General features: G+C 36.0%; 1 protein-coding gene across 1 annotated transcript in view; it reads right to left on the reverse strand.

Moving 5' to 3' along the window:
• Arhgap15 (Rho GTPase activating protein 15) overlaps positions 1–25711 on the reverse strand; it is a 612017-nt gene that overhangs the window by 446878 nt on the left and 139428 nt on the right. Inside the window, exon 6 of the mRNA XM_008825192.2 lies at positions 24998–25087. Within this exon, the coding sequence (XP_008823414.1) occupies positions 24998–25087 (90 nt within the window). The remainder of the gene's footprint in view (positions 1–24997; positions 25088–25711) is intronic.

A 25711-nucleotide genomic window follows, 5' to 3' on the forward strand; every position in this document is an offset into this window, starting at 1 on the left:
AGTATTGATGAGAACTATGCCTAACTATGTCACAGGGCATCAGGACTAAGATAAGTAGTACGTGTGTTCCAGGACCTTTTAACAGAATAAGATAGCAGGAGAGAAATGGCTGCCAAAAAAGCCCAGCAGGCTCCTCCTGCCCAATATATTTTGTCCTGCACTTCTCACAAGACCCTTGATACTGAGTGAGATAGTTTAGAGGGGCTACCTATCTCTGGGGTATGAGGACAGGAATCAAGCACTTTTCAAATCATGGTTTAAGCACAAGTAAACGATATCCTTTTACTGTAAGCACCACTTTAATTTTTAGGCTTTTTTTTTTTTTTTTCTTTTTAAATAAGCTAAGACTTTGGAGATGGGGCAGTTTGACTCCCTAATTGACCTTTATTAGACCCTTCTCTGGTGCCTCAGCTGCCTTGAGATAAGCCAGCCAGACTGCTCTCATGCCCGCACCAGCCATTTGAACAGCCACAGGAGCCTCAAGGAAGCTGCAGGACAACCACAGCTGCTTGCTGCTGAAGCAAGTTCGGGAAGGCAAAACCCAAGCCTCGCTTCTTTCAAATCGCTCACATTGGACTTTTTTGGTCGTCCAAGACTCATTCCAATTTAGATGACCCTGGAGCCAACCCAGCCAAGATGGAGAGCGAGGACTTGCCCTGGCCGCCCAGCAAAGGGGCTACTGCAGGCGATACAAGACAGACAACAGCATGCTGGGTATGAACGCAGTATTTAATCTGCTGCATTTGCTGCAACACTCCATTTTTGACTACATGAACAAGCCATTGGCCCGGAGACACCTATCTGTACTGATCCCCTTACCCTAGTGCTGCGCTAAGTCCCCCTGAAAGGCTTCTTTCAAACGGTATTTTCTTGCCTATTTTTGATCATCATTAGCAGAGGGGGCTGAGCTTGTCATAGGAAGAGGGGACACAGTGGCAGCAACTGCAAAGATGATCGATCTTAGCAGTGGTAGCTGCGGGGGCAGCAGCAACACAAGCAGTAGCAGTGGCAGGAGTGTTAGAGGCAAAAGCAAGGGAAGCTACTGCCTTGGAATGACAGCAGTGACAATGGCCATGAGAGGATGCTGGAAGAGTTCCAAAGAGCTCTCAGGCATTCCAGGCTTAGGTGCTGCCCAGGACTGGGTGTCACAGCCTCCTACGCCAAAAGGCCCTACACTGGTCACCAAAAGGCTAAGTGTTCCTATACACGAGGCCTGCAAGAGAGCTGTAACACTGGAAGACGTGACCTGCAGCCACTTGCAGATGTTTGAACAGAGCACTGCTGCAGGAAACAGGATTATAAAAGCCACTAAGTGTCAGAACGGGCAGAGCCTTTCCCAGCCCATTGCACCTCCTTGTGTGCAGAGAGCGAAAGGGCAAGAGGCCCTCAGATAGCTGACTGGTTGCCCCACTTTAGGTAAGATGTTGTCTGGCATCACAGGGCCACTCACTTCTCTGTCCCACTCATCTCCTTCATCACCCACAAAGGAGGCTTCATGTCTTTGTGAGGAAAAACTTTTGCTTGATGAGTAAAATCCAAAAAAAAAAAAAAAAAAACCCGGAAGATTATAAAGAACACAGTGAGTAGCTCATTCTTCAAGAGAATTTCATATTCATGCACTCACTGAAGTGAAAAGGTAAATATAAACTGAAATTCTACAAACTGTAACACACAAGCTAAAACCATCTCCGGAACATAAAATACAAAAAAAGATACTAACACATTTATTTTCCCTCACCTTTAATATGGAAGTGAATTTTTCAGTACCCAAGTGAAAGAAAGCAAATGTGTAAAACCTGTAAAAAAAAAAAAAAATAGATAACAACCTAGACACTATAAAAAGGGTTTTCATAGTTTATAAAGAAAATAATTTTTAAATCATATCTAAGGGAAAATAAGATGATTTATTGCAGGAAATGGAACCTTTAGGAATATACCTATGTTGGTCTTTGAATAATAGCCAGCTTGGAATTTATACGATCGAAAATGGGAATATTGATTTCTGAAGTTCTAAAATATGATGAAATGAAAAAACATGGTTGTAAGGATAAGGAAACAGTGCAGGGAAAATCTATAGCTATTACTAGATTTCAAACTTTACTATGAGCAGAAAAGAGTAGGACTAATGGTGAAAATATTTGTATTGACAATGGAAAAGAAAAACAGAAATTTCTCATATGGAAGAAAGAAGACTTCAGAGATAATAAAATGATATTATGGGAAATATAAAAGGGGGAGCCTTAGGCTCAAGAAAGAGCTCAGAAGAGGCAGGTGGGGAGAAAGCAAATCTGGAGGAAGGGGTAGAGTTTTGTGGAATGCTTTCATTCAGGCATCTCAGGACTATTAAAGCTTGAACTTATAGCAACTGTAGACATCAGCACAAGATCTGCCCAAGACTGGACCCTACAATGTCTGTCACAGACTTGATGGAGGTACTAGGGCCCCACCCCCTGAAGATCTATAGGCAATTGTCTTAGTTTGTTTCTTCATTGCTGTGACAAAACACTCTGACCAGTACCAACTTGGGGAGGAAAGGGTTTATTTGTCTTACAACTCCCAGGTCGCAGTTCATCAGGGAGCCCAAGGTAGGAACTCAGGGCAGGAACCTGGAGGCAGGAGCTGGAGCACAGGCCATGGAGGAACACTGCTTACAGGCTTGCTCCCTCTGCTCCTGCTCAGCCTGCTTTCTTATGCAACACAGGCCCACCTGCCCAGGGGTGGCACCACCCACAGTGAGCTGGGCCCTCCCACATCACTCATCAAGAAGATGCCCTTCAGACATGGCCACAGGCCAGTCCAATAGAGGAAATTCCCCGATTGAGGCTCCCTCAACCCTGGTGTGTCAAGTTGACACTAAAGCTATCCAGCACAGCAATTAAGGGTTGCTGGGGAGGGAGAGCATTTTCTTCCATTGTTTACCCAGTAAAAAGATACCAATGCCCCCGTTATGAACGTAATCCTTCACTCCTGAATCTTTTAGCAACCCTGTAAACTCAGTGGGTAACCAAGAAAAGCAATTAATTAATTTAAAAAGTGAAGCAAAAAAAGAAGAGAAAAACCACAGCAATGCAAGGGAACTAGTAGGGAAGAGGAAAGGAATTAGAGGGAGTAAGGCAGGGACAAGAAAGGGAGGTAGTTATGCTCAAAATCATTACACATATGTATGAAAATATCGCAATGAAATCCATTATGTATGAATACGTGGTAATGAAAAAAACTTAAAAAATCTTCAAAAAACAAAAAGGAGGAATTTTTACAAAAAATTAATTTTCCTAAGGATAAAAATGAAAACTTGAAGTGATTATCAACAGCATGAGCTTTAACGATAATAACTGATTTGAGTTCAAACATTATTGAATATTATTTTAAAAATATATTAAATGTAACTAGTATATTAGTGAGAAACTAAATGTCAGTTTTGAACATTACCAAAATAAAGCTTAAAATACATTATTTACAAAGATTAAAGTCAGATTGTTTTTAGCTACAGTAACATTGTAAATATACAAGCAAAGTTAATATATATTTAAAAAGGAAAATCCACTCAGGAGATTTTTCCAATAATCATAGTAAACTACAGCAGATTAGAACAAAAGAATAATTAAAGTAATATGGGTACTATATCAAAGAAATCAATATCTGTGAAATACATTTACTTAAAAAGCTAAAACAATTAAAAATAAGCATCATAAAACCATGCAGAAACAATGTGTTTGTTGCCAAATGATACTGAGTAATTTATTTCCTACACACCGAATTGAATTAGAAATGATTAAACACCATCAATGGGTCAAATCGCTAAATGTTAAAATATATTGAGGTACTTTTAATAAAGGTGGGAAGCTTATGTTCTCAAGATGGTCTATTTTATGCCAAATCATACTTGTAAAGGAAGTCTTTCCATGGCAAAATGAAAATTGTCTACACAATGTTGGAGAAAACTGTGACAATAATTTGAGGAAAGTTAAAATCAAAGTTTTAAGGAAAAAATGGATTAATTCAACTGTGAAACTAAAAATTTACAGCCACTTTTGAAAGAGATGTATCTTTGCTCTGGGTTGTGTTACTGAATATGTTAAAGCTGTAATGAAATGCTTCTTCTAATTATGTGGTTATTAATTTTTTTAAAAAAATTAAAAAATTCTACCAGTAACTAAGGAAATTATTATTGAATATGTTAAAGCTGTAATGAAATGCTTCTTCTAATCATGTGGTTATTAAATAAATAAATAAAAAATAAAAATATAGTTGGCTAATAATTAAAGATTAATATTTATTGGGGAGTTACTTGTACCTTGTGAAACTTTAATGAAATATTTCCTCCTAATTTTGGAATATTTCTTATAAATGGTTGATATTGCACACTAGGAGACCCATGCATTCGCTGATTAATTATGAAACAACTACCTGCAAAATTGCAAAACTGAACTTGGAATGTTTCATGTCATTCACTGACAATGTTTTTGTTTTGAATAATTTTTCTCTTGATTCCCTCAGTGTGATCAAACAAGTTGTAAAAATGAAATAAACTTTTAAAATAGCTCGACTTTAAAAAAAATTAAACATTTATAATTTATAAGAAGAGACTTAGAAAATCTTCTAGCTGGAAGGCGTATTTTCATAGTTAGGGTTTTAAAATTCAGGGTTATTTGTTATTCCTATTTATGGAAAATAGTTGAAATCTGAAGGATGAAAATTCATTCTACATGGTATGAATAAAGCATGCCTCACAGAAATGATATCACCTTAAGGATCCATAATCTCAATAGTCATCTTCTGAAAAGAAATATTATTTAAAAGTACAACAAATAAATATGATGGTGAAATTTAAGAACTGGAGTGTAAATTGATTACAAAGTTTATACTATGTATAGGATTCATTTTTTTTGAAGTGTGATCAAAATTTCAGCTTCTCCAGGGTATGGATATGTGTCTGGCAACAGGCGAATGGAAAGGAAAATGTGGCACATGTGCCCAATGGAGTGTCAGTCATCCATAAGGAGTAATGTAATTATGCCATTTAGAAGAAAATGAATGGAACTGGAGACGATTATGTTAAGTGAAATAAGCTAGCCGCAGAAAGACAAACCTTTCATGCTGTCTTTCATATGCAGAACCTGGAGTTAAATATTGTGTACATATACTTAAAGATGTGTGCAGGGAGTAAAGGGTCTAAAAGGAAGGGAATGGGAAGAACAGAGAGGGGAATGAGAAAGAGAGGACAATGATTGCACGCTTTCATGTGGAATCTAGCTTTAATTATATATATTCATATACACGCCCTGAATGCCAAGGGACTTGATGAGGAAGGAATGGGATTTGCATGAGAGGAGAGAAAGGATAGAGAGGCTAGTACATAAGTGAACAGGAAGCCCCAGGTAGAGTGATATGCGTGCGCAGTGTCTCTATGAAACACACTGTATTCTGTGCTAACTGAAAAATTAAAAATTTGTTAAATTTTCCAAAAAATAGATATAGCTTTAATGGCAGAAATTCATTCACATGTAGTAAGCACAGTCTAGACCTTGTCTCTCAGCCTTTCTCAGACCATAGAGGTTATTAGACTCCTTTTAGGGATTTATTAATTAAAAGGTTTAAGTATTACTTTTATAAACTTTCCATTCCCATGTGTCAGACAGAGCACCTGAACATGACAAGGACTTAGTAGACTTAAGCAGGACTTAAGAGAGTTTGTCACTCAAGCATCTAAGCCACAGTGTTTTATTTTGCATCAATAAGCTACCAACACAAGATCAAAAGAAGGATTATTTATTTATTTATTTTTTTACAAAATAAGATGTAATTATTTTAATAATTCTTTGCAGTGTGCTTATTTTAAAAGGACAGACACTAAAGTCATTTTTGGAGCACTGTGTTTTTTTAAAAAATCAGTGTTACAATTTGACTTTTAAAAGTGTCAATTTGGAGTCTGGAGAGATGACTCAGCAGTTAGAGCACTGGCTGCTCTTCCAGAGGACCTGGATTCGACTCCCAGCACCCACTTGGCAGCTAACAACTGTCCATAACTCCAGTTCCAGACCATCTGACACCCTCTTCTGATCTGCACGAGCACTGCACGACATAGCGAACCTACCTACATGGAGGCAATACATCATACACATAAAATAAAAATAACAAATTAAAAAGAATGTCAGTGTGTTCTATTTTACTCTTAATCCAAGTATTTGCTTCCTCTTGGTATCCTCCGCCTTCTTTGACAGCATGGTCTTCATATTTCACCTTTCATTTAGTGGCCTGATATCTATTCAAATATTTGTAAATTTAACAATCATGTCATTTACTCCCAAAACATCAACAATAAATATATTATTCTACTGTTTTTTTTGGTCTTTTTGAGTCAGGGTCTCCCTGTAACCCCAGCTGTCCTGGAAATCACTATGTAGACTAACACCTACATCTATACTTTTTATAAAAAATAAAGTCTAAGTGTTCTTAACTGATTTCCATTAAACTTGTCTGAAGAAAAAGAATGGTTAATACAATATGCAAAAAATCTTTTACATTTTCTGTTCCAAGACAAAGTCACATTATGTAACTATTGACTATTCTTTTTTTACATAGGAGTCATTTATTTTTACATTTTGAGAATTTCAGTCAGTTTAACTGTTTGACAACATTTTCCTGCCTTCTCTCTGAAGGAACACAATTTTTAAATGCCAGCAGCATGCACTAGAATATTTTCCAAGAGTGGCAGCTAATTGAAACTTGGTATACTGGGGTTGTTTCAGGGCTTTTTAAATGCTTACTTTAAACTAATATGCTCAACATTAGAAAAATACGGTTTTAAAATTACAAAAAAGAGCAAACAAAAAACCAAAACGAAACTTTGCAATGATAGCCACATATATAGAATTGGATTACAGTTATTTTGCACTGACATTAGTTGGTATTTTGCAAAATCAAAGTTATTTTTTTCTTGTAATAAATCTTTAACACCAAAATATGAGACATATGCTGCATTTTGGAAATTTAGGTGACTTTATTCTCAAAGTGTGTTGCTGTTTTTCCTATGGAAAAACTTAATGCATGGCATCCCTTCTTTGTGACATATAATATTGTCTCTTTAGTATATATCCCAAACAGATATACTTCATTAAAGCATAAGAGAAAAATAATAATCTTCTATATTAGATGTTTGAACTCCAGAAAATATGTATTTTAATAACAAACACACTTTGCAGTTTGCTTTCTCAGCAGAGCATTTCTTGTGAGTTCAACCAAGTTAGTCATTGCATTTATATACTTCGTATTTTTTAAAATTTTTATTTATTGTTTTTATTTTATGTATATGAGTGTTTTATTTGCATGTATGTAAGTGCACCTGTGTCATGATATTCCTACAGAGGTCAGAAGAGGGCATTGGAACCCCTGGAACTGGAGTACAGATGGTTGTTAGCTGCACTGTGGGTGCTGGGAACTGAACCTGGGACTTCTGCAAGAGCAGCTGGTGCTCCTAACTGCTGAGCCATCTCTAGCTTCATACTTTGTAGGTTTTTTTAAATATTTTATTTATTATTTTAATTTATATGTATGAGTGCATTGCCTGCATGTATGTGAGTGCGCTCATGTTGTGCAATGAGGTGGAGATCAGAAGAGGGTTTCAGATTCCCCTGGAACTGGAGTTAAGGACGGTTTGTAGCCACTCTGTGGGTGCTGGGAATCGAACCTGGGTCCTCTACAAAAGCAGTCAGTGCTCTTAACCGCTGAGCCATCTCTCCAGCTCTCATACCTTGTAGTTTTAAAGATAGTTTGCAAATATCTATGAGTTGAGCAAAAATATATTTGAGGATGTACGATATATACTCATTTATCATTAGAAATAGAATAAATCATTAATATTCAAAAACTAAATGGAAATACTTTTTTTCTTGTTAAACTTGTTTTAATAGGAAATACTTATTAAAGCTTGCTTCATTTTTGTTTCCTTCTGAAAGTACTTATTTCATTCTCAATTCTTTGATCTTTAGTTATTATAATTCATGCATTTGCCTTGGACTTAAATAATTATTGATGCAAATTTTCACCACTTCCAACATTTCTGAACAAATTTAACATGGATATGAACTGGTATGCAGGTTGACATGTTTCTAAATAACCTGAACCCTAGTGTCATACTCAACAGTGTTATCAAAGAGGCTGAAGGATTCTTTTAAGAGAGTAATTATGTTTCCAACAATTACAAGTACAGGGTAAATTATGGTAATCATGCTTTTAACTTTGTAAAGGTGTAATGCAATTCACTCTATTTAAATAGAAACCATCACCACAAGGTTCTTTTATTTAGACCAAGCAGATGGTTTGACTATCCAGTTTGTAAAGACTGTGGGAGGTTCTTTGACTCTTCCCTGTGCAAACCCCGGTCTCCTGCAGTGGCTCTGCAAAGGGAGATCATGTATCTGTCCTCTGATGGCTCTGTGATTTCCTTAGTTCCATGAAATAAGGCAGACATGCTACATGCCACTTCATGGTATGAGCCAGCTTATTTTTTGCTACATCTATACTAAAGTCTCTTACAGCAGCCTGGGCACAGGGTGAAGTCAGCAGAGCTAGGCACCTGAAGTGTGTTGCTAGGGCAGAACTGAGATCTATTTTGGTTGATTTAGGGGCCAGACACTGAAATATGATAACAGAAAACCTTAATGATACTTGGTCCTTTGTATTCCTCTCTTCCATCTCTTTCACTTACTTAGAAACAGGAGTGTATCATGAGTAGCTTATGAAAAACAAAGACATATAAGCAGTTTGCCGTCATATAATAGAAGGCCTATGCAAAGTAACTTAAGTAGTTGCCCTGTTAATGGCTCTTGGCCTCTAGAACTGGACTTACTAAAGTAGAGAATATATCATCTCAGAAATATTTCAATTATAATAATCAAATTTAAGAAATTCATTTGCAAAATGAATAAAAGTTAAAAGGAACACACATCAGCAATCATAAATCTCTGTTTTAACGTCAGGCATTTAGTAAAGAACTACTTTTTGCAATTGCCATCTATAATCTGCCCTGTTTATGTTCCTGAAACGTTGGTAGAATGCTTACAAAGTGAGATTGCTCTGTATCATCACAGCGTTAACTGCTTTCTTAGGGGTTGCATTTGAAAGACAGTCTATCTCCTTTCTCCAATAACTGAAATTTTTACCAGAGTTTTATTTGTGTTATACAAGAAAACATTTTATTCAACTGTATTAGATAAAGCAGTAAGTCTTATTAAAAGAATATTTGCAAGGGGTGAGAAAATATTTACAACAAATTGTAGAACACAAATTGCAGAACACAATGGGAAACAATGTGGAATAACTGAATGTTATTTTGTTTCTTAACCAAAACGTTAACATTTCTGAAAACATACTCTTCCAAAGTCCTGGAGCTCCACCAGCACTGTGGGAAAGTGGAAACCAAACACCCAGAGTCTGACCTCACTACAGAAAGAGTGACATTTGACATCTAAAGTTGGATTAACTGAATCGTTTTATTCCTTTGCTACTGAATCTAACCTAGTATATGGTCAGAAATAATAAATGTAATTGTCATTTAAGATTTTAATTTACTGAGGAAATTAAAAATTTCAAATCCCAGACAGACTTCATTATGTTTAAAAATTCCCAGAAGAAGCCAGGTGTGGTGGCGCACTCTTTTAGTCCCAGCACTCAGGAGGCAGAGGCAGGCGGATCTCTGTGAGTTCAAGGCCAGCCTGGTCTACATAGTGAGTTCAGCTGGGACTACAGGGAAACCCTGTCTGAAAAAGACAAAAAAAATTCCAAAAAGAAATAAATGAATTAAACCTCCTTATATGTGTATTTTGGGGGAAAAACTGAAAGTTTCATTGATATAGTCACATCTAGTAAACACACATTCAATAAATATTTAATCTGGAAAATAATGCAACTAAATATCTGATCTGGAAAATTCTGTGAAATTTCTTACAAACAATAGCAATTACAAATGCAGATTTTAAAAAATGAAAGATTATTATAATATTTAATTTCTAAATCCAAAGCAACACGGCCTTCATAGCTTTTCTTAACTAATGATTTTAACATGCAAGTTCATTTTCAAGTTTTAAAAACAAACAGAAAAATATCATTTGCAATGAAAATATAAGAAATAAAAAATTTTCAGGTCATTTCCAAGCTTTCTGAACTGCACAGAAATCAAATATCTTTTCTTTCCCCTAGAAGCTCCTAAAGTGCCAAAACTCTCCGGCTGTGTTTAGATTTTTCCAACTCTAGTCCTATCTGCTCTTGTGTGTTACAACCCAGTTTGTGGGTTAGAACCTCTGCAGTTGTTGGCTTCACAATGATCTGTGACAACCCTTGATTCTGTTGGTCCACATTATTTTTAAAAATAGCACAGATATACAGTTTTCCCAGATTTTTCAAGAGGCCAACAAAGATACTATCTTGAAGATGCTGAACACAGTGTTCCCTGAACATTCTCTGTCATTTTTTCCCTTAGAACTTTCCAAGCCAGAATATATTGCCTCCACCTAATGTTGCAAACACTTTGGGTGAAAGCCCAATGTGATTCCAAGACCCGGGTATGATTTCTTGTAACCTGGCATTTTTCCTGGAAGCTAACTTTGTTAGGCAGTGATTTCTGTAAACATACTGAGTAACAGGAAAGCAACATGGCCAGAAGAAATGCTGCTACCTGCTTTAACTCTACAGCTGTACAGGGAAATGGGCCTTGGTTATTAATTATTACAATCTGACACAACGAACTGTGCTACTACAGTCTCTTAAAAGGCCTTTTATAAAGGTCAAACTTTGTTTTCAAAGATGTCATCCCTTCTTATAAAAATCACATGATTAGATTATATCTAGATACATGACTTGGATCAGTTGGCTATTGCTCTGTAAAGAATGAACCCAAAGTTAAGAGGTTAAAACAGCAATAACTTATTTGCTTTAATTCATAAATCTGGATTGTACTCAGATATTCTTATACAGTTATATGATGATAAGTAGAACTCTCTTATTATATAACTATATTTATTGGCCAATAACAATATTTATGGGGGCTACGGAGATGGTTCAGCCATTAAGAACACTTGCTGTTCTTGTCAAGAACCTAGGTTCAGCTCCCAGCACCCACATAGTGGCTCACAACTGTCTGTAACTCCAGTTACATGGGATTGGATGCCCTTTTCTGGCCTCTGTAGGCACCAGGCAGCACATGGTACATATTCATACATGCAGACAAAATACTCATACACATAATGAGATAAAATAAATAAATCTTTTGGAAAGAAGTATTTCTGGATGCCACTGATAATGTAGAATGGCTATTCTATAATAATCAATGCATTTAGCATGTCCACACTGTGATCTTTTGACACAGAACATTTGATTCAGAAAATTCAAAGAGGAATTAGAGTATAACATTACTGTAAGTTTTGTGGCAGGCTGTACTAAAAGAGTCACACACAAAAAATTCTCAAGGATTCTGAAGAAAGACTTTGTCTCTTGCAGCAAAAAACAACAACCAACAAATCAAAACAGAACAAAACAAAACAAAACACTCAGCATTGAAAAGTAGATGCTGGTCTGTTACTGACAAGAATTAAGAAAAAGTACCTGGTCATAGATTTTCAACTGAATATGTGGTTTTAGATTCCTATTAAGACTTGGCAATGTCAAATATATTGAATCATGGGTTGCATGGCAAACCCTGGATGGAAATGCTATTTTCAGAATTTGGCCCAATAGTTCTGAAAATTCTAAGCTTCATGAACAAGTGGCTTAGATTCCCATCTTATCTGTCACTGTATGCTAGAGTCACTTCTTGGCCTTCTGCCTATCATTCCGTGGAAGTTCTTGACATCAACTGATGAGGAATCAAACTACTGAAACCTGGTTTATACATGAGAGACCTCATAGTTGATGAACAACAAAAAATATGGATACACCTGTCATCAGCCCAATCTAGAATTACCTTGTGGGACAGTGGTAAGCAGGTAGCCTGAAGAAAGAATGCAGACTGATTTCCAAACAGCGAAGATGGCTTGTATGGTGGTCAGAACCCTGAAAGGGACATCCCAGAATACTAGAGACAAAGAAGTCTGGAAAATATTAATGGATACCTGAGAGTCACCGGGAGTGCGCAGATTTTTTTGTCTCCTATATTAATGTCTTAATATTTCCCAGCTATTATACCATTGCACCAGATGACTTAATCTTTTTTCTAACCTTCTCTATTTAATGAGTTAGAACTTGTAAAACTGATTCGGAATAATGAGGTCACGGTATCGGGGATGGAGACTCTGCATTGACCTAACGCCATTATTTCTTCCCACCAAAGTAAGTGTAGATTCCACTGCCGAGCTTCACACAAACACTGGGAACTTTAGAACATCAGCTGGAAGGCACATGGGACCCCTTCTGTTTTTGAGGAAACAGTGACTCATTCTCACTGGGATAGAAATCAACTCAGTATGGTTTTGTGTTTTTTTAACGGTGCCTGTGCTTGTACCACTATCTCTGATCTTTAAGAATGCTGAATATGGGGTTATTCATAGCATTACCTTAAAGCAAAGAAGTAAAGGAATTACAACCTGACACACCTAATTCCAGGAAACACTATTCTTACTGAGTGCCACCCCACTTGGAAGCAATCAACCTGGCAATGGAATGGCATCTTAATGTTTCAAAGAAAGTGATAGCTTAAAGGGAAAACTCTACTAGTGAAGAGTACGTCAATTCAATGTGCAGTATATTCACTGAACCAGTGCACAGCAAGTGATTCCAGGTGAAATGTGACACAATGCCCCTCAAAATAGAATCTATAGTTCTAAGAACTTAAAGTAGAAGGAAAGGTTAGCCACAATAGTAACCCATTTATGCTTTTAAGATGTTTGACTTTAGCTTTGCTGGCTTAGAAATCATTGTTCTTGGGATAGGGAAAGGTTTGTTTCTAAAGGTGTTAGTAATTTTATAACAAACTTAAACTATGGCCACTGTCTGATAATTATGTATACAAAGGAAGCAGACCAATAAGCAAGTGAAATACCCGGTATATTCATGAGGAAATCTGTCTTTTATAACAGGGTGGCATTATTTCTGTTTACTGACAGCAAGAAGAATGCTTCTGGCTTGCAGGTGACTCATGGAGATGTCTCTGTTCCTTCCTTCCCTAGTAAATAGAATGAACTGTGAACTACACCAAACAGAGCCTGGGAATTTCAGGAAAACCAAGCCCCACAATCTTTGGACATAAAATATAATACATACATAAGTCAAAACAGAACAGCCGACGTAGCACTGCCTGAGGATAAGGAAAGTCCAGGATCCCTGGTAGATTAAATAGAAAATGACAATAAAATATGAGCTTATACACTGTTGCAGAAAAAGAGTGAACATGTTCCCCTAAAACTTTTTATTAGCTCTTTTGTAGACACCAAGGCCAGTCACAACTTGGAGATCCAACAAAGGCTTAGATTCAATTTGAGAGGGTTGGACATTTTAGTGTGGGATACATTAGGTGCTTCTTCTTTCCTGTTTCACATTTTCTTATTTTGTGTCTGCAGTTACAGATGGTGTCAATAGTTGCCTGTTGGTTTCCACCGTTTTCAGACAGCCTGTATCTTGCCTCAAGCAGATACCATCTATCTTTTGCTTTCTGATGTGGACATTCTCTGATTCTGTGAGGAGACTACCTGAAAGGGTTTTCATGGGATTCATGTGCAACCCAAAAGACAGGAAGATCTAAAGACACTATCACATCCCAGAGGCAGTCATAAACCAATGGTCAGAAGCTGATGAAAACTATGTTTTCCCTCTTATGGAAAATTCAGGCAAGTATCATGCCGCCCAACGACAAACTCTATAAGGCCTTTGCATTGGCTGTGTTTTTTTTCTGCTGGTACTTAAATCCTGCTTTCTAAATCTGCTCGTCCACAAACTAAGAGTGGTAAAACTCCTAGACTCTCAAACTTGGTGATAGGGGACCCCAGCTGAAGTCAGAGGCATATATGACAGAGCTGTTTTGTTAAAAAGATTGAAAATTAGTTTCTGATTAAAGAAAATGATCATTCCTCCACCTACCAAGATAATGGCTCTTCACTGTCACAAAAGTTAGCATAAATGCTCTACTATAAAGTTAAATGTCCACCAATATACATGCTACAAGATTTAAGGTGACCTCATTCATTACAGCTTATGAATAATCCTCCTGACTAAATGGGAACGTAATATAACATTAAGCTGTAGAAACTGCTAAAAAGTAAATGCTGTTGAGACAAACAGTAACTTATGACTAAGCATGTAGCACCCTGACCGGTTGAAACCACCGTAAAGTTCTGCCCAAGCCTATTAGGCAAAGGATTTACTTGAAAATGTATACTTACAGATGAGTCGGGAATATACATGATCATCGTGGATTTTGCTTTCTTCAGAAGTTCTTGTTTTGTTGCTTACATTCTCTTCCCAAGGACCAGAATGTGGGCAGAGGAGGGAATGGAGGAAGAAGGGGAATGTACCCTTCTTCCAGGAAAGATGGGACACAGTTTTTCCATGACCCAAATTAAACATTTTGAAGAAGGAAATATTTTCAGTGGCAAAAAGATGCTAGTAACAGAGGTACTATCAAGTGTATATACATAGAGTGAAAGCCTTCCCAAGAAGTTTAAAATAAAATCCAAATGTCTTCAAAAATAGTCCCTTGCAAGTTTGCTTGTAAAGAATAAAATTCATTCAATATGACAATTTTCTCAATGTAGTGCAATGTCTCTTTGTTAGCTGACTTTTACTTAATCATAAGGTAGTTCAATGACAAGAAAATATCTACAAGAAACTGGACATTAACTATTAAATATCATCTCTGAGAATCAAGGAATTTCAGTCTTCTTCCTGGGGCAATTTTAACTCATTATACCTTATAATCTTCAAAGACTTCTAAGCTATATAAATATCCATTTTGAGGGTCAGGACTTTACCACATACAATAAACCATTCTGTTTTTAGAAATGAAAGAAAGACTATAATTGCAAAGGTATCCTAACTACCTCCGAATGTGGACTAGTTGCTGCATAAGCATTATCCTGGCTTCTTAAATTACATTTTAACTATTTTATTTTCAATAAAAGTATAATGTAACCTGAATATTTGTCATTTAACTTGTAAATCCTCCAAGTAGTATTACCTAGTAGGCTCCCAAGTCATGAACAATTAATCAGATTTCTTTTGAGATCCCGTGAATGACTGAGATGAAATCTGAGTTTTATGAAGCACTATTCATTTTTCTGTTTTGATATTGTAAATTATATTATTTCCAAAAGCAGACTCAGTGAATGATAACTTAAGAAAATTCATGCTCAGATCCAAGAGAGGGATTACAGCATCTCACATAGACTCTTATTTACACAAAATAATGTATCTTTAGATTCAATAAATTTTCCTAATATTTGAGTACATATTTATTTGCCAAAAGAAATGAATGTCAATAAAAATTCATCAGTCAACAACAGCCAAGAGTAACTTCCTTAGATAAGCCATAGAAAATATACTTTCACATTTAGGGCAAAAGAGATCCAAGAACCTCATTACCTCTCTTCTCAGACTTCCACTCTACAACGGCATGGGGAACAAAGGCTGCTATCAGGTCAAAAACACCTAGTGCTAGATGTTCCTGCTATCATTTTGTCACCTAAAACCCTGTTTTGTGTCAGTCACAAGAGCCCCCAGTCAAATGCAAATGCAGTCATTGCTGAACCACCAACAGGCCACCAGATGGCAGCAATGCTTTTATGAATAATGCAGCATTCTGTGCGACCATCTAAGAGTCCCTGTGTTAATAACAGAACAATCCTTACTTTAGCAAAAGGGTAAATTTGTTTGTGATGAAGCCAACCATTTTTTTTCATGTCATTAGTTATATTTTATGGGACACATTTGTGTTCTAGCATTTGGGTCTCCAAGTCTTCATTTTTATGCCAATTAATCATTAAATTGCTGCTGAATTTCATTCCAACACTATGGTAGAAAATGCCAGTGGCTTGTCCTTTCCTTTAGGTTGGACAAATAACACCTGTGACCATATATGCCCCTATATGTCCCACTGTGGCTAACGGAAGAGAAGGCTTGCATGTGCTTTTCTGCCACCCTAATCAACACGTTCTGCACTTCGAAGGAATATGTTCATAATCTCCCTGCCATGAATCGAATTCAAATCCATCACAGATGTCAGGCATCAGAAGTCTGTCTTTTATTTGATCATGGGTGTGAAACTCTTGAAAATTAAGCAGTGTTTAAATTCCATTTCAGAATAAAGCACTACTACCAAGATTTTGCTAAGATACAGAAGGAAACCCTCTGCTGTATTTCACTCTCTTTTGAAGCCACATCAGAAATTTAATAACTTTACCACTGTAAACACTTTGGCTTGCATATATACCCATATTATGAGAGTTACAGTCCTTCCTTCCAACCCTGGAAACGTTCATTAAGATTGTGAGGCTGGTGTTGAAAATCTAACAGTTTTCTACTAAGAAGTAATACATCCACATGCGCTGTAAGAACTTCCCTCCTCAGAATGATCTGCAGCTGAAGAGAGCTCCGTTCTCTCCCCAGCACCAGTGATTTCCTTTGTCCATAGCTTTCTCAACACCCTGTATTGTGAAAATAAAAGAACAGGATCTCTGTTCTCTTCAAAGCTAAGAAGTATGAACTATCCTGCAGTGGGGTGTGTGTGTGTGTGTGTGTGTGTGTGTGTGTGTACGTGTGGCATGTGCTCTCTGTATGTATGTGTGTCTGAGTAGGTATGTATGTGTCTATGTGTGTGTGTCTGTGTGTGGTAAGTGCTCAGTGTGTGTAGTAAGTGCTGTGTGTGTGTGTGTGTGTGTGTGTGTGTGGCAAGTGCTGTGTCTGTGTGTCTTTGTCTGTGTGTATGTGGCATGTGCTCTCTGTATATGTGTCTGTGTAGGTATGTGTATGTCTGTGTCTGTGTGCGTGCGTGTGTGCGTGTGTGTGTGTGTGTGTGTGCGTGTGTGTGTGTGCCTATACACATGTGCACATGTTTCAGGGGAGCTTGGGGTGGCCATGAGAGTACTTTGGGTGTCCTGCTCTATCTTTCTCCACCTTAATCCCTTCAATCAGAATTTCTCATTGACTCTGGAGCGAGGCTGGCACCAGCAAGCCCTAGCAATCCTCCTGTCTCTGCCTTCCACAGTGTTATGGTTAAAGGCACAAAGGGCCGCACTTGTATGCCTGGAGAGGGGATTGGAACTCTGTTCTCAGAATCACACAGCAAGCACTCTTACCCACTGAGTCATCCTCCTAGCCCCTATATCCTTGATATTGAATCTATTTTTTTCTATTAAATGTTTAGTAACATGCTTGATTCATATACTGAAAGACTCCATAGATTCCAAACATGCCCTCTCTAGTTCTGAATGAGTGCTGGTATTTCAGTTACAACGTAAACCAAGTAGTTCTTTTCTGGTGTACATTTTGAGCCTTTATTTATGATACTTGCTTTGTTATTTTCTTATATCACTTTAAACACTGCTCTGAGGTTTCAGAGTTTTGTTCACAACTGCCCAGATTTTTCTCCTGCTTGTGGCTTGTGGTATATAAACACTGTGTGTGTGTGTGTGTGTGTGTGTTTCTCCTGCCTTCAGATCCAGCCTCATTATCTTATATTTCTAAAAAACTGACTGGCACTGGCTATTTATCTGCCAGTGATTTTGTGCTATCCTAAAGCACTCAATTTTATTTCACCCTGTCATCCTTATGGACAGGCTGTAAAACTTGATACTGTTTATTGACCTCATCTATTATATACCAGCTTTAGGCATTAAAATATTCCTTCTTCTGGAATAGGCCTGTTTGTTATTAAAATGAAAAGAAAAACACACTCAGCATGAAGTAAACATGGCTACTTTGTTTTACAAATATAAAATAAGAATTCTGAAACAGATATGAAAAAGAGAATCCTTAGTTCGAATGTTGTCTTGCCAGAATCAAAGTCATATTTTCTGAACTTTATACAAAATGAAAATCACAAGTAGAAAAATCTTAACACTTGATGATTCCACTTCAAACCATGAAACCAAGGATCTTTTTGACCAGATTGGTGTATATAGTTTGAAGACCCAGTTTTTGTTCCCATGTACCAGGAAGCCTCACCCTGGCTATGTGGACATCGTCAGGAAACCACAGTTAGCCACAGATGTGCATGGATGTCATAGAGACTAGCACAGTTGCTTTACCAGAGCATTGAGAAGTGGAGTGATTCCAGGGGAGGATGGATTCACAGTGGGAAGTAAAGGACAGCTGCTGTGGGTAGCATGGAGTCAGGTTAAGCCTCTGAATGCATTCTCAATGCATTCTGAATGCTCAGGTCCTAGCTCCATCCCATGTCCCAGCTTCCCTGTAAGTCAAAGGAAAGAAGCTCTGGCCTTAACCTATTAGGACATGCCCAGCTATTCTGCTAAAATGGACATGACACCAACTTGATTGTCTTCACTTTGAAATTTTGATCCAGTTTATGTCATTTTGGAAACTTTCCATTTTAGTTCCTTTATTATTTGGCTCTATAATATATCCACATGGTTACTGTAATCTGTACAGATGTCCGGCTGCATTCTTCTTTGACACTACTTCACAGAGATAGAAATAGTGAGATAGCACTAGGCTCTTCAGTAGTATGGAATAGAGAATCTATGTACATGAAAATATTCTCAGAGTCAAGATTTAGACCCCTGAGCTTTATAGGATCACCCAGGTAGCATAAATTTGGTATCGTTTTCTCTAATGACATACTTGATTTTTACATCTTAATTCCAGGCATCCATACCTTTATTATTTTTCCCCAAATTAAATCAGTATAAAACAATGTTTCCAAGTTCCATGATCCTAATGGATGGGCCTGGTTTTCATCTTATGAGTATGCATTGTCCCCTCATTTCCATTCTCCCTTTGTTAGTCAGAGCTAACATGTTTCTTTAGTGCTCATCAAAATTCATATACCTTCTATTTTATTCCCTATTTCCAGGCTCTGTTTTTCACAGCTAATCATAAATATCCCCAGTGTTCATATTCTTAAATCAAAGCCCTAATTCCAAAATGATATTTTGCCCATCACAAGCTCACTGATAAAACTGAAGTCAAAATTCATCAAATAATGATACTCTTTACTTCCAGTCCAGAAAAAGGTGTTGCCTTGATACCTCAGTCAGGGCAGAAAGTGTCAACTTGTCTCTCTTTCATTTGAGGATATAATTGTTGTACTTTTCAAGTTTTTACAAGTTGCAATTCAGAGCTCAGTAGAAAATTCCAGAGGGTAAATCTTTGGTTAACATGATAACATGGATGTGCCATTCATTAGCTAACTTAAACTGACCAGATATTGTACTTTTAAGAGGACTGAATATTAAAAAGTAAACAAAGTTCAAGGACATGTATTCTGTAACACAATGAATGAAAAGACTTCTCACATGACATATTAAATCCTTGGCAATTGATTAGATTCAGAAGGCAGTAAGCAAAATTGAAGTCCTCAGAAATCAGTATCAATTCACTAGAATCTATCTCTCTCATCTAAATTCCCTTAATAGCTGCACTTAGAATTTCCCTCATATATTGTGAGACGATTTGATCCCTCCCGTATTTGTATTAAAATCACTCCTTTGTAGTTGATTTGAAATCACCAAAGGATCTCTTCAGTTTCACAGTAACACAGAGGGGGGCAGGTAAGGGAAGCCCTGTCGTCACACTTTCTCTGTGTGGCATACTGTAAGTTGGAGGAAGAGTCCTGTTCTGGTTTTATATAAATTTCAACTGATAAAGTGCTGGTCCCCAGACTCACAGACTCCTTCCAGATGGATGAGTACATAGTAGGTAGCTAAAATGATTGAGGGAAGCCATAAGGCAAACAACAACTGTGTTAGATACGAACGCTTTTCTTACTCTAGCTTATTCTTAATTCTATGCCTTTTAAGATATTGTGAGCAATTCTCTCAAGTGAAACCAGCCTTGCTTCAAATTAATGCATGTATGAATGTGAAGAATCATCCTTTTGCATTTAATCTAACTATAAGCATTGCAAAATGAAAGAGAAAATTGATAAAAGCTCAGATTTATTCTAGACTACCTCACTTGACACACAAAAAAATGAATAAAAGTAAAATACCAGTAGTTTTCCTTTTGGCTTAAAATGGCATTTTCCAGGATATTATTACATTATCTTTGCATTAATAAACCTAAGTAGTACTTAAACATTTTAAGCTAATATATACTAGGACCAGGAAGAGCAATAAAATTATGCTTAGCTGTAATGCATATCCATGGAAAATATTACATGAATGTATTTAATATACATTATAACTATAGCCAGAGGACTTCACCCAAAGTCAGAAAGTAATATCAGTAATCAAATGATAAACCTATTCCAAAGTTTACTTTGCTTAGAGGGAACAGGCTTAGTCTCTGGAGAATATTTTTATATTAAAGAAAGCATCTCAAAACTCGAAATTTGACCATGATATTTGTTGACGTTCTAAATTGGTGATGGGAAGAGGTGAACATCTTTTGAGCCTGCTAACTTCTTCCTGCCTTTCAGATAAGCAAATGGCATATTCCTATCATTCAGTATTTATTAATTGATAGAATTATCCAGCCTAATACCTGTAATTTATAGAGGAATTAAATGAATGTTCATGAGCAGAATTTTATAAAATTAATTTCAAACTCAAGCAGAGAAGTTGAGACCTAGGCACATATTCTCTGAAAAAAAAAATAGATCTCTAGACAACTGATGACTTAATATTTTAAATTAGTAATTAGATACTGTCTTAATCCATACCATGAAAAGCATCAAGAAAACAAACTCTATCTCCTAATTGTTTTATTCCAACATACTTTGGAAATCTTGTAACAACAAAGTTTATATTGTCGACAAAATTTCCCAATATTTTTAAGTGATTGGTTTCTTTGTTGTTTGTTTTGTTAAATAAATAAATTCAAAACTAGCCTCAGCAGTAACAATCTGATGAGCTAAAACATGCCCTATCTCCTGGCATAGTAAATACAGATCATATGTGAAATAATTTCTGTTTTCATATTTTAATGGGGAGGTAAAACTAATTTGCATGGCAGGAATGAAGACTATTATATAATAAATTAACAGCATGGAATTAATTGTATTGTTTGGCATTCTCATTTTTTTCAGGGATTGAAAGTATGTATTAACATACCTCACTAAATGATTTCCTGTATCCAATGTCTCACTCATATGAGGTGTGTAACATTGAGACTGTGCTGGTTAGTGTTTGTGAACTTAAAATAAACCAGAGTCACCCAGGAAGAGGGAATCTGACTTGAGGAATTTCCTTCAAAGGTTTGGTCTGCTGCCTTGTCTATGAGGCATTTTCTTAATGGCTAATTAATATAGGAGGACCCAGCCATTGTGAGTGACATTATCCCTGGGCACATGTGCCTGGGCTGTATAAGAAAGGTACCTGAGTGGGTATTCTCATTTTTAATCAGTAGTATTCTCTAGGAGGCTGGAGATTATTAGAGTTACATTGTCTGACAGCATGTCATGAACTCTATCCCCTTGACCTTCAAAGATGCCCAACTAAGAGAATCTTACACTCAAAGGAAGGGAGCCCAAGTGAAAATTTCCATTCAATTTTGAATCCAGGAGATATTAAACGCTTCCCATCCCCAAATTCTGTGTTGTTTTAGGCTATTTTGCAGCTGTTTTATCAGCTGAACTTTCAGCTGAAAGATTGTTTGTAAAGACCTACAAGAGCGGAGTGAAGAAATAGGAGGCAGTAGCAGCTCTTGTGCTAGGATGCTGCCTGATGTACTGCCATCCTTCAGTGTGGTTTTATTTAGTTATTACAACTATCTCTCTGTAAATGACATTTAGGATTATTTAAGATTATGCTGTAATCCTTTTAATCTGGAGTGCTTTAAATTTCAGGCTAAATACAAAAGAACAAACTAGCACTTAGCAGGAATGTTTAAAACATGTGATTTGAGCATAAATCTTTTTATTCGGTCTCTCCCTGATGAAGACCTACTGTTGCTCTTAGGTTAGCTAAGAAAACTTGTACCACAGTTCATTACAAATCACTCAGTTGCTAAATGTTTTCTCAAGCTACATCAAACTTGTGATGGGCCTCAACGTTCTGCTCTCTGCTGAATTAAACAAAAGTTAGAGCAATGAACAGTCACTAATTTAGCTTAAAATGTCTATGGTGTTTCACAAACGCAAAGCTTCTTTGTGTGTGTGTGTGTGTGTGTGTGTGTGTGTGTGTGTGTGTGTGTGTAAATGCTCACTGTATTTCTTAAGATCAAGCAGGTATATTATATAAACATACATATATGCACATAGGTCTTGACACATGTGATTACATACCTATATCTACTACATTATAGAAGTAAACAGTGCTTTTAAAAACATTCCTTATTGTTAAATAGTACCAATTAGAACAAAGTAGAGCAAAGATTTCTATTTCAAGGCAGTTCATGTTCTTGAACTCAGGACATAAATATCATTTTGATTTACCGGGAGTTATTACATACTAAAATAATAATAACTTTGTCCCTACAATGTTACCATACACCAATAAAAGAAAATTGAACCCAAAGCAAGTTTGATAGAAATCTGACTATGAAGAAAGCTTGCATTTTAATAAATACAGAATATAAACAATTCAGATGTCCAAAAAACATACACAAATAAAGTGAGTGAAAGGTTTTCCATTTTTCTGTGCCTAAGAAATGCGTGGTTCAAGCATGTGAGAGGCACTCACAATTATTTGTTCTATTTATTTCAAGCTTGACTTCTATGTGGACAGTGTAATTATGTGGTATATAATTGCTAATCCATCAACCTTTTAAAGACAGATTTAAAATTTTAAATTATTTCCAATTTTGCTCTTCTTTGATTTTTCTGGAACTAAAAAAAATCTCAATAGTCATTTGCTATCTGTAATCTATAATTCATGGACTGAGATTGAACACCAAGTCTAATTCAAACTTGGAATTCTAAAGCTATTTTTGATGTGGTATATAAGCTGAAGCTATAAGGGTCTTTTTCATTCAGGAAGAAGTGCTTCACTATTCTGTAGGTAATGAAACCCTTACACACACACTCAAACATTCATCCCTGCCTTAATGCCATGTTTTTGAGATATAATCATGTTTATTCTGATCATTTGAGAGTTAGACCAGCTAATGTATCTAATCAAATATTGATGTAAGTAGTCTAGATTTAGCTGTCTGGCAAATCCTCAGTGCTTTTTTGTTAACAGAACTATAAAAGCTATTTATATTGTTCTCAAAAGGCTTACTTTCCTAGTCCACATTCTAGGGGTGAATATTAGTAAATTTTATGTGAGCTCATCATAAAAAGTCAAGGATTTATCCAAAGCAAATGAGCAGAAAATATCAGAAAATTTTAAAACTTTGTTATTCATCCTTATAATCACATCTTATTTCTATGAATGAAAGAATCCAGGACTCTATCTGTCTATCTATCTATCTATCTATCTATCTATCTATCTATCTATCATCTATCTATCATCATCTTCATCATCTGTCTGTCTATCATCTATCTATCTATCTATCTATCATCTATCACCTATCTATCATCTATGATGGATCAATAGATCAATCGATGGATTGCTCTACCTACCTACCTACTCACCTACCTATCTGTCAGTCATCTATCTGTCTGTGCATTGAGGACCCAAGACCCCATGACTTATTCAATTGTACTATAAGTGAAAATATATGAAAAATATTTTCAGTTCACAAATATACTATAATTGAAAATAGAAATCAATGTCATTCAAAGAACTACATTCTGAAATAGTAAAAAAACAAACAAGTGGATGTTATAAAAGGATGAGAGAGATAGTCAAAAAATACAGATGATGTACAGCATCATCATAGGCCCTTTACTATGTATCCATGTTCATTATGGTCACCAGCCTCGTTTATGATCTAACTGAAACCTTTACAGAGATACATTTAAAAAGATGAGAAAAATATTTGAAAGGTTCAATTGTCCAAACATCATGTTCTCCTTTTTAATATGAACAGGCCCAAATTATTTTAATACAGCTGAATAAGGTTATGGGAAAAGAGCCTAGAAGGCAGTTAATATTAAGAACTATGTAATAATCTACTCCATTGGCTATTAAATGAAATAAATTCTAAAATATAACATAAAATTATTGGTTTATTTGAAAACGTAAAATTTTAATTTCAACTGAAATGGAAAAATATCAATTCTTAATCATCTAATATTACTAAAGAAAAATCATGTCAAACCCTGATATGCTGAAATATCAAGTTTTCCTATTTCTAGTCTTTCAAGGATTTCTTCTGGTTCTTTCTACTCAATAGAATATGATTGTAATTATTAATCATAGCAATTCCCCCCAATGAAAGTATTCAATATAAAAGGATCCAATCTCAAATTGTTATTAATTTGTTCTTTGACAATTTCATACATGTATATAATGTATTCTGATTACTCTCATGCCCCACCCTCTTTATGCCCCTCCCACACCCATGAAGCTGTTCTGCTCTCTTACCCTCCTTGCTTACATTGGTAAATGTAGTTAATGGCTGAAGTCAGGGCTAGCAATGAATAAAAATTGCTTACAATTACTGGATTTTACTTTGTGTATGTTTAAAGGTATTACATTAAATTTATTAGGTTGGCACCCCAAACACCTACCAAATGCATTGCAAAACTCAATGGCTATTTAATAAAACTAATCAGCATGCAACATGTATTTTGTGTTTGGCTAGCAACCAGTCAGTCACTGTGGAAAAACACAAAATAAACCAAAGATTCAATAGGAAAGAGGATTCAGAGTCAGTCTTTCAAAATGACCTCCAGAAAAGTAGTTCATGCACATGAAAACATCACACGAAGGTGGTCTTATTTTGATTACCCAAGAGAGCTCAAGTTTGGAGGGAACAGTAATAAATTGAGTATATATAACATTCTTACCTGAAAGACATTCTTTCTGCTTGATTTTTCCTTGGCCCATTCAATATGTGCTCCACACAAATCTACACTTTCTGATTTGTGCCCAGCTTTCTGTAAACAAAAAGAAATAAGAATAAAAAGCATACATCATTGGAGATGCATGTCAGAGAAAATAAGTTTATTGAGTTATAGGTTATACATATGTATGACATAAAGCCTCTCTTGTTCATCCCAGGGGAAACCTATTTTGTAGAATGTTTCTATTTTTTTTTTCATTTTAACGCAATGAAAGTAGAAGCCTAGTTTTAAGCACATATTTTGTTAATTAAAGATAATAAGAAAATTTAATATTTAGAATATCAACATTTTGATATAACAATAAGGAGATAGAAATTTATAATCTCTTTTTCTTAATGTGTAGCACTGAGTCAACAGTTGAAGAACATGAACTCATTGTAAGTCAAATGCTCATGAGACCAAAAAGTTTAAAAAATGGGCAAATCATAATGTAATGGACAAATTGTTAGCGTTTAGTTTTGTGATTTTAAGAAAGAGAAAATGGCTACATGATCTTGAATATTCAACAAATGGATTAATTGAATCTCAAAAATTTTGCCTGTTTGTATTTCATTTGTTAAATTCAAAATGTATTCATTGTTAACTATGTTCCTTTTGAAAATTCACATTTTAGATGTTTAGGATTGCACATGCAAATATATATATATATATAATTTT

This window comes from Nannospalax galili, unplaced genomic scaffold, assembly GCF_000622305.1.
Source record: "Nannospalax galili isolate Female #2095 unplaced genomic scaffold, S.galili_v1.0 scaffold87, whole genome shotgun sequence".
Classification (NCBI taxonomy): Eukaryota; Metazoa; Chordata; class Mammalia; order Rodentia; family Spalacidae; genus Nannospalax; species Nannospalax galili.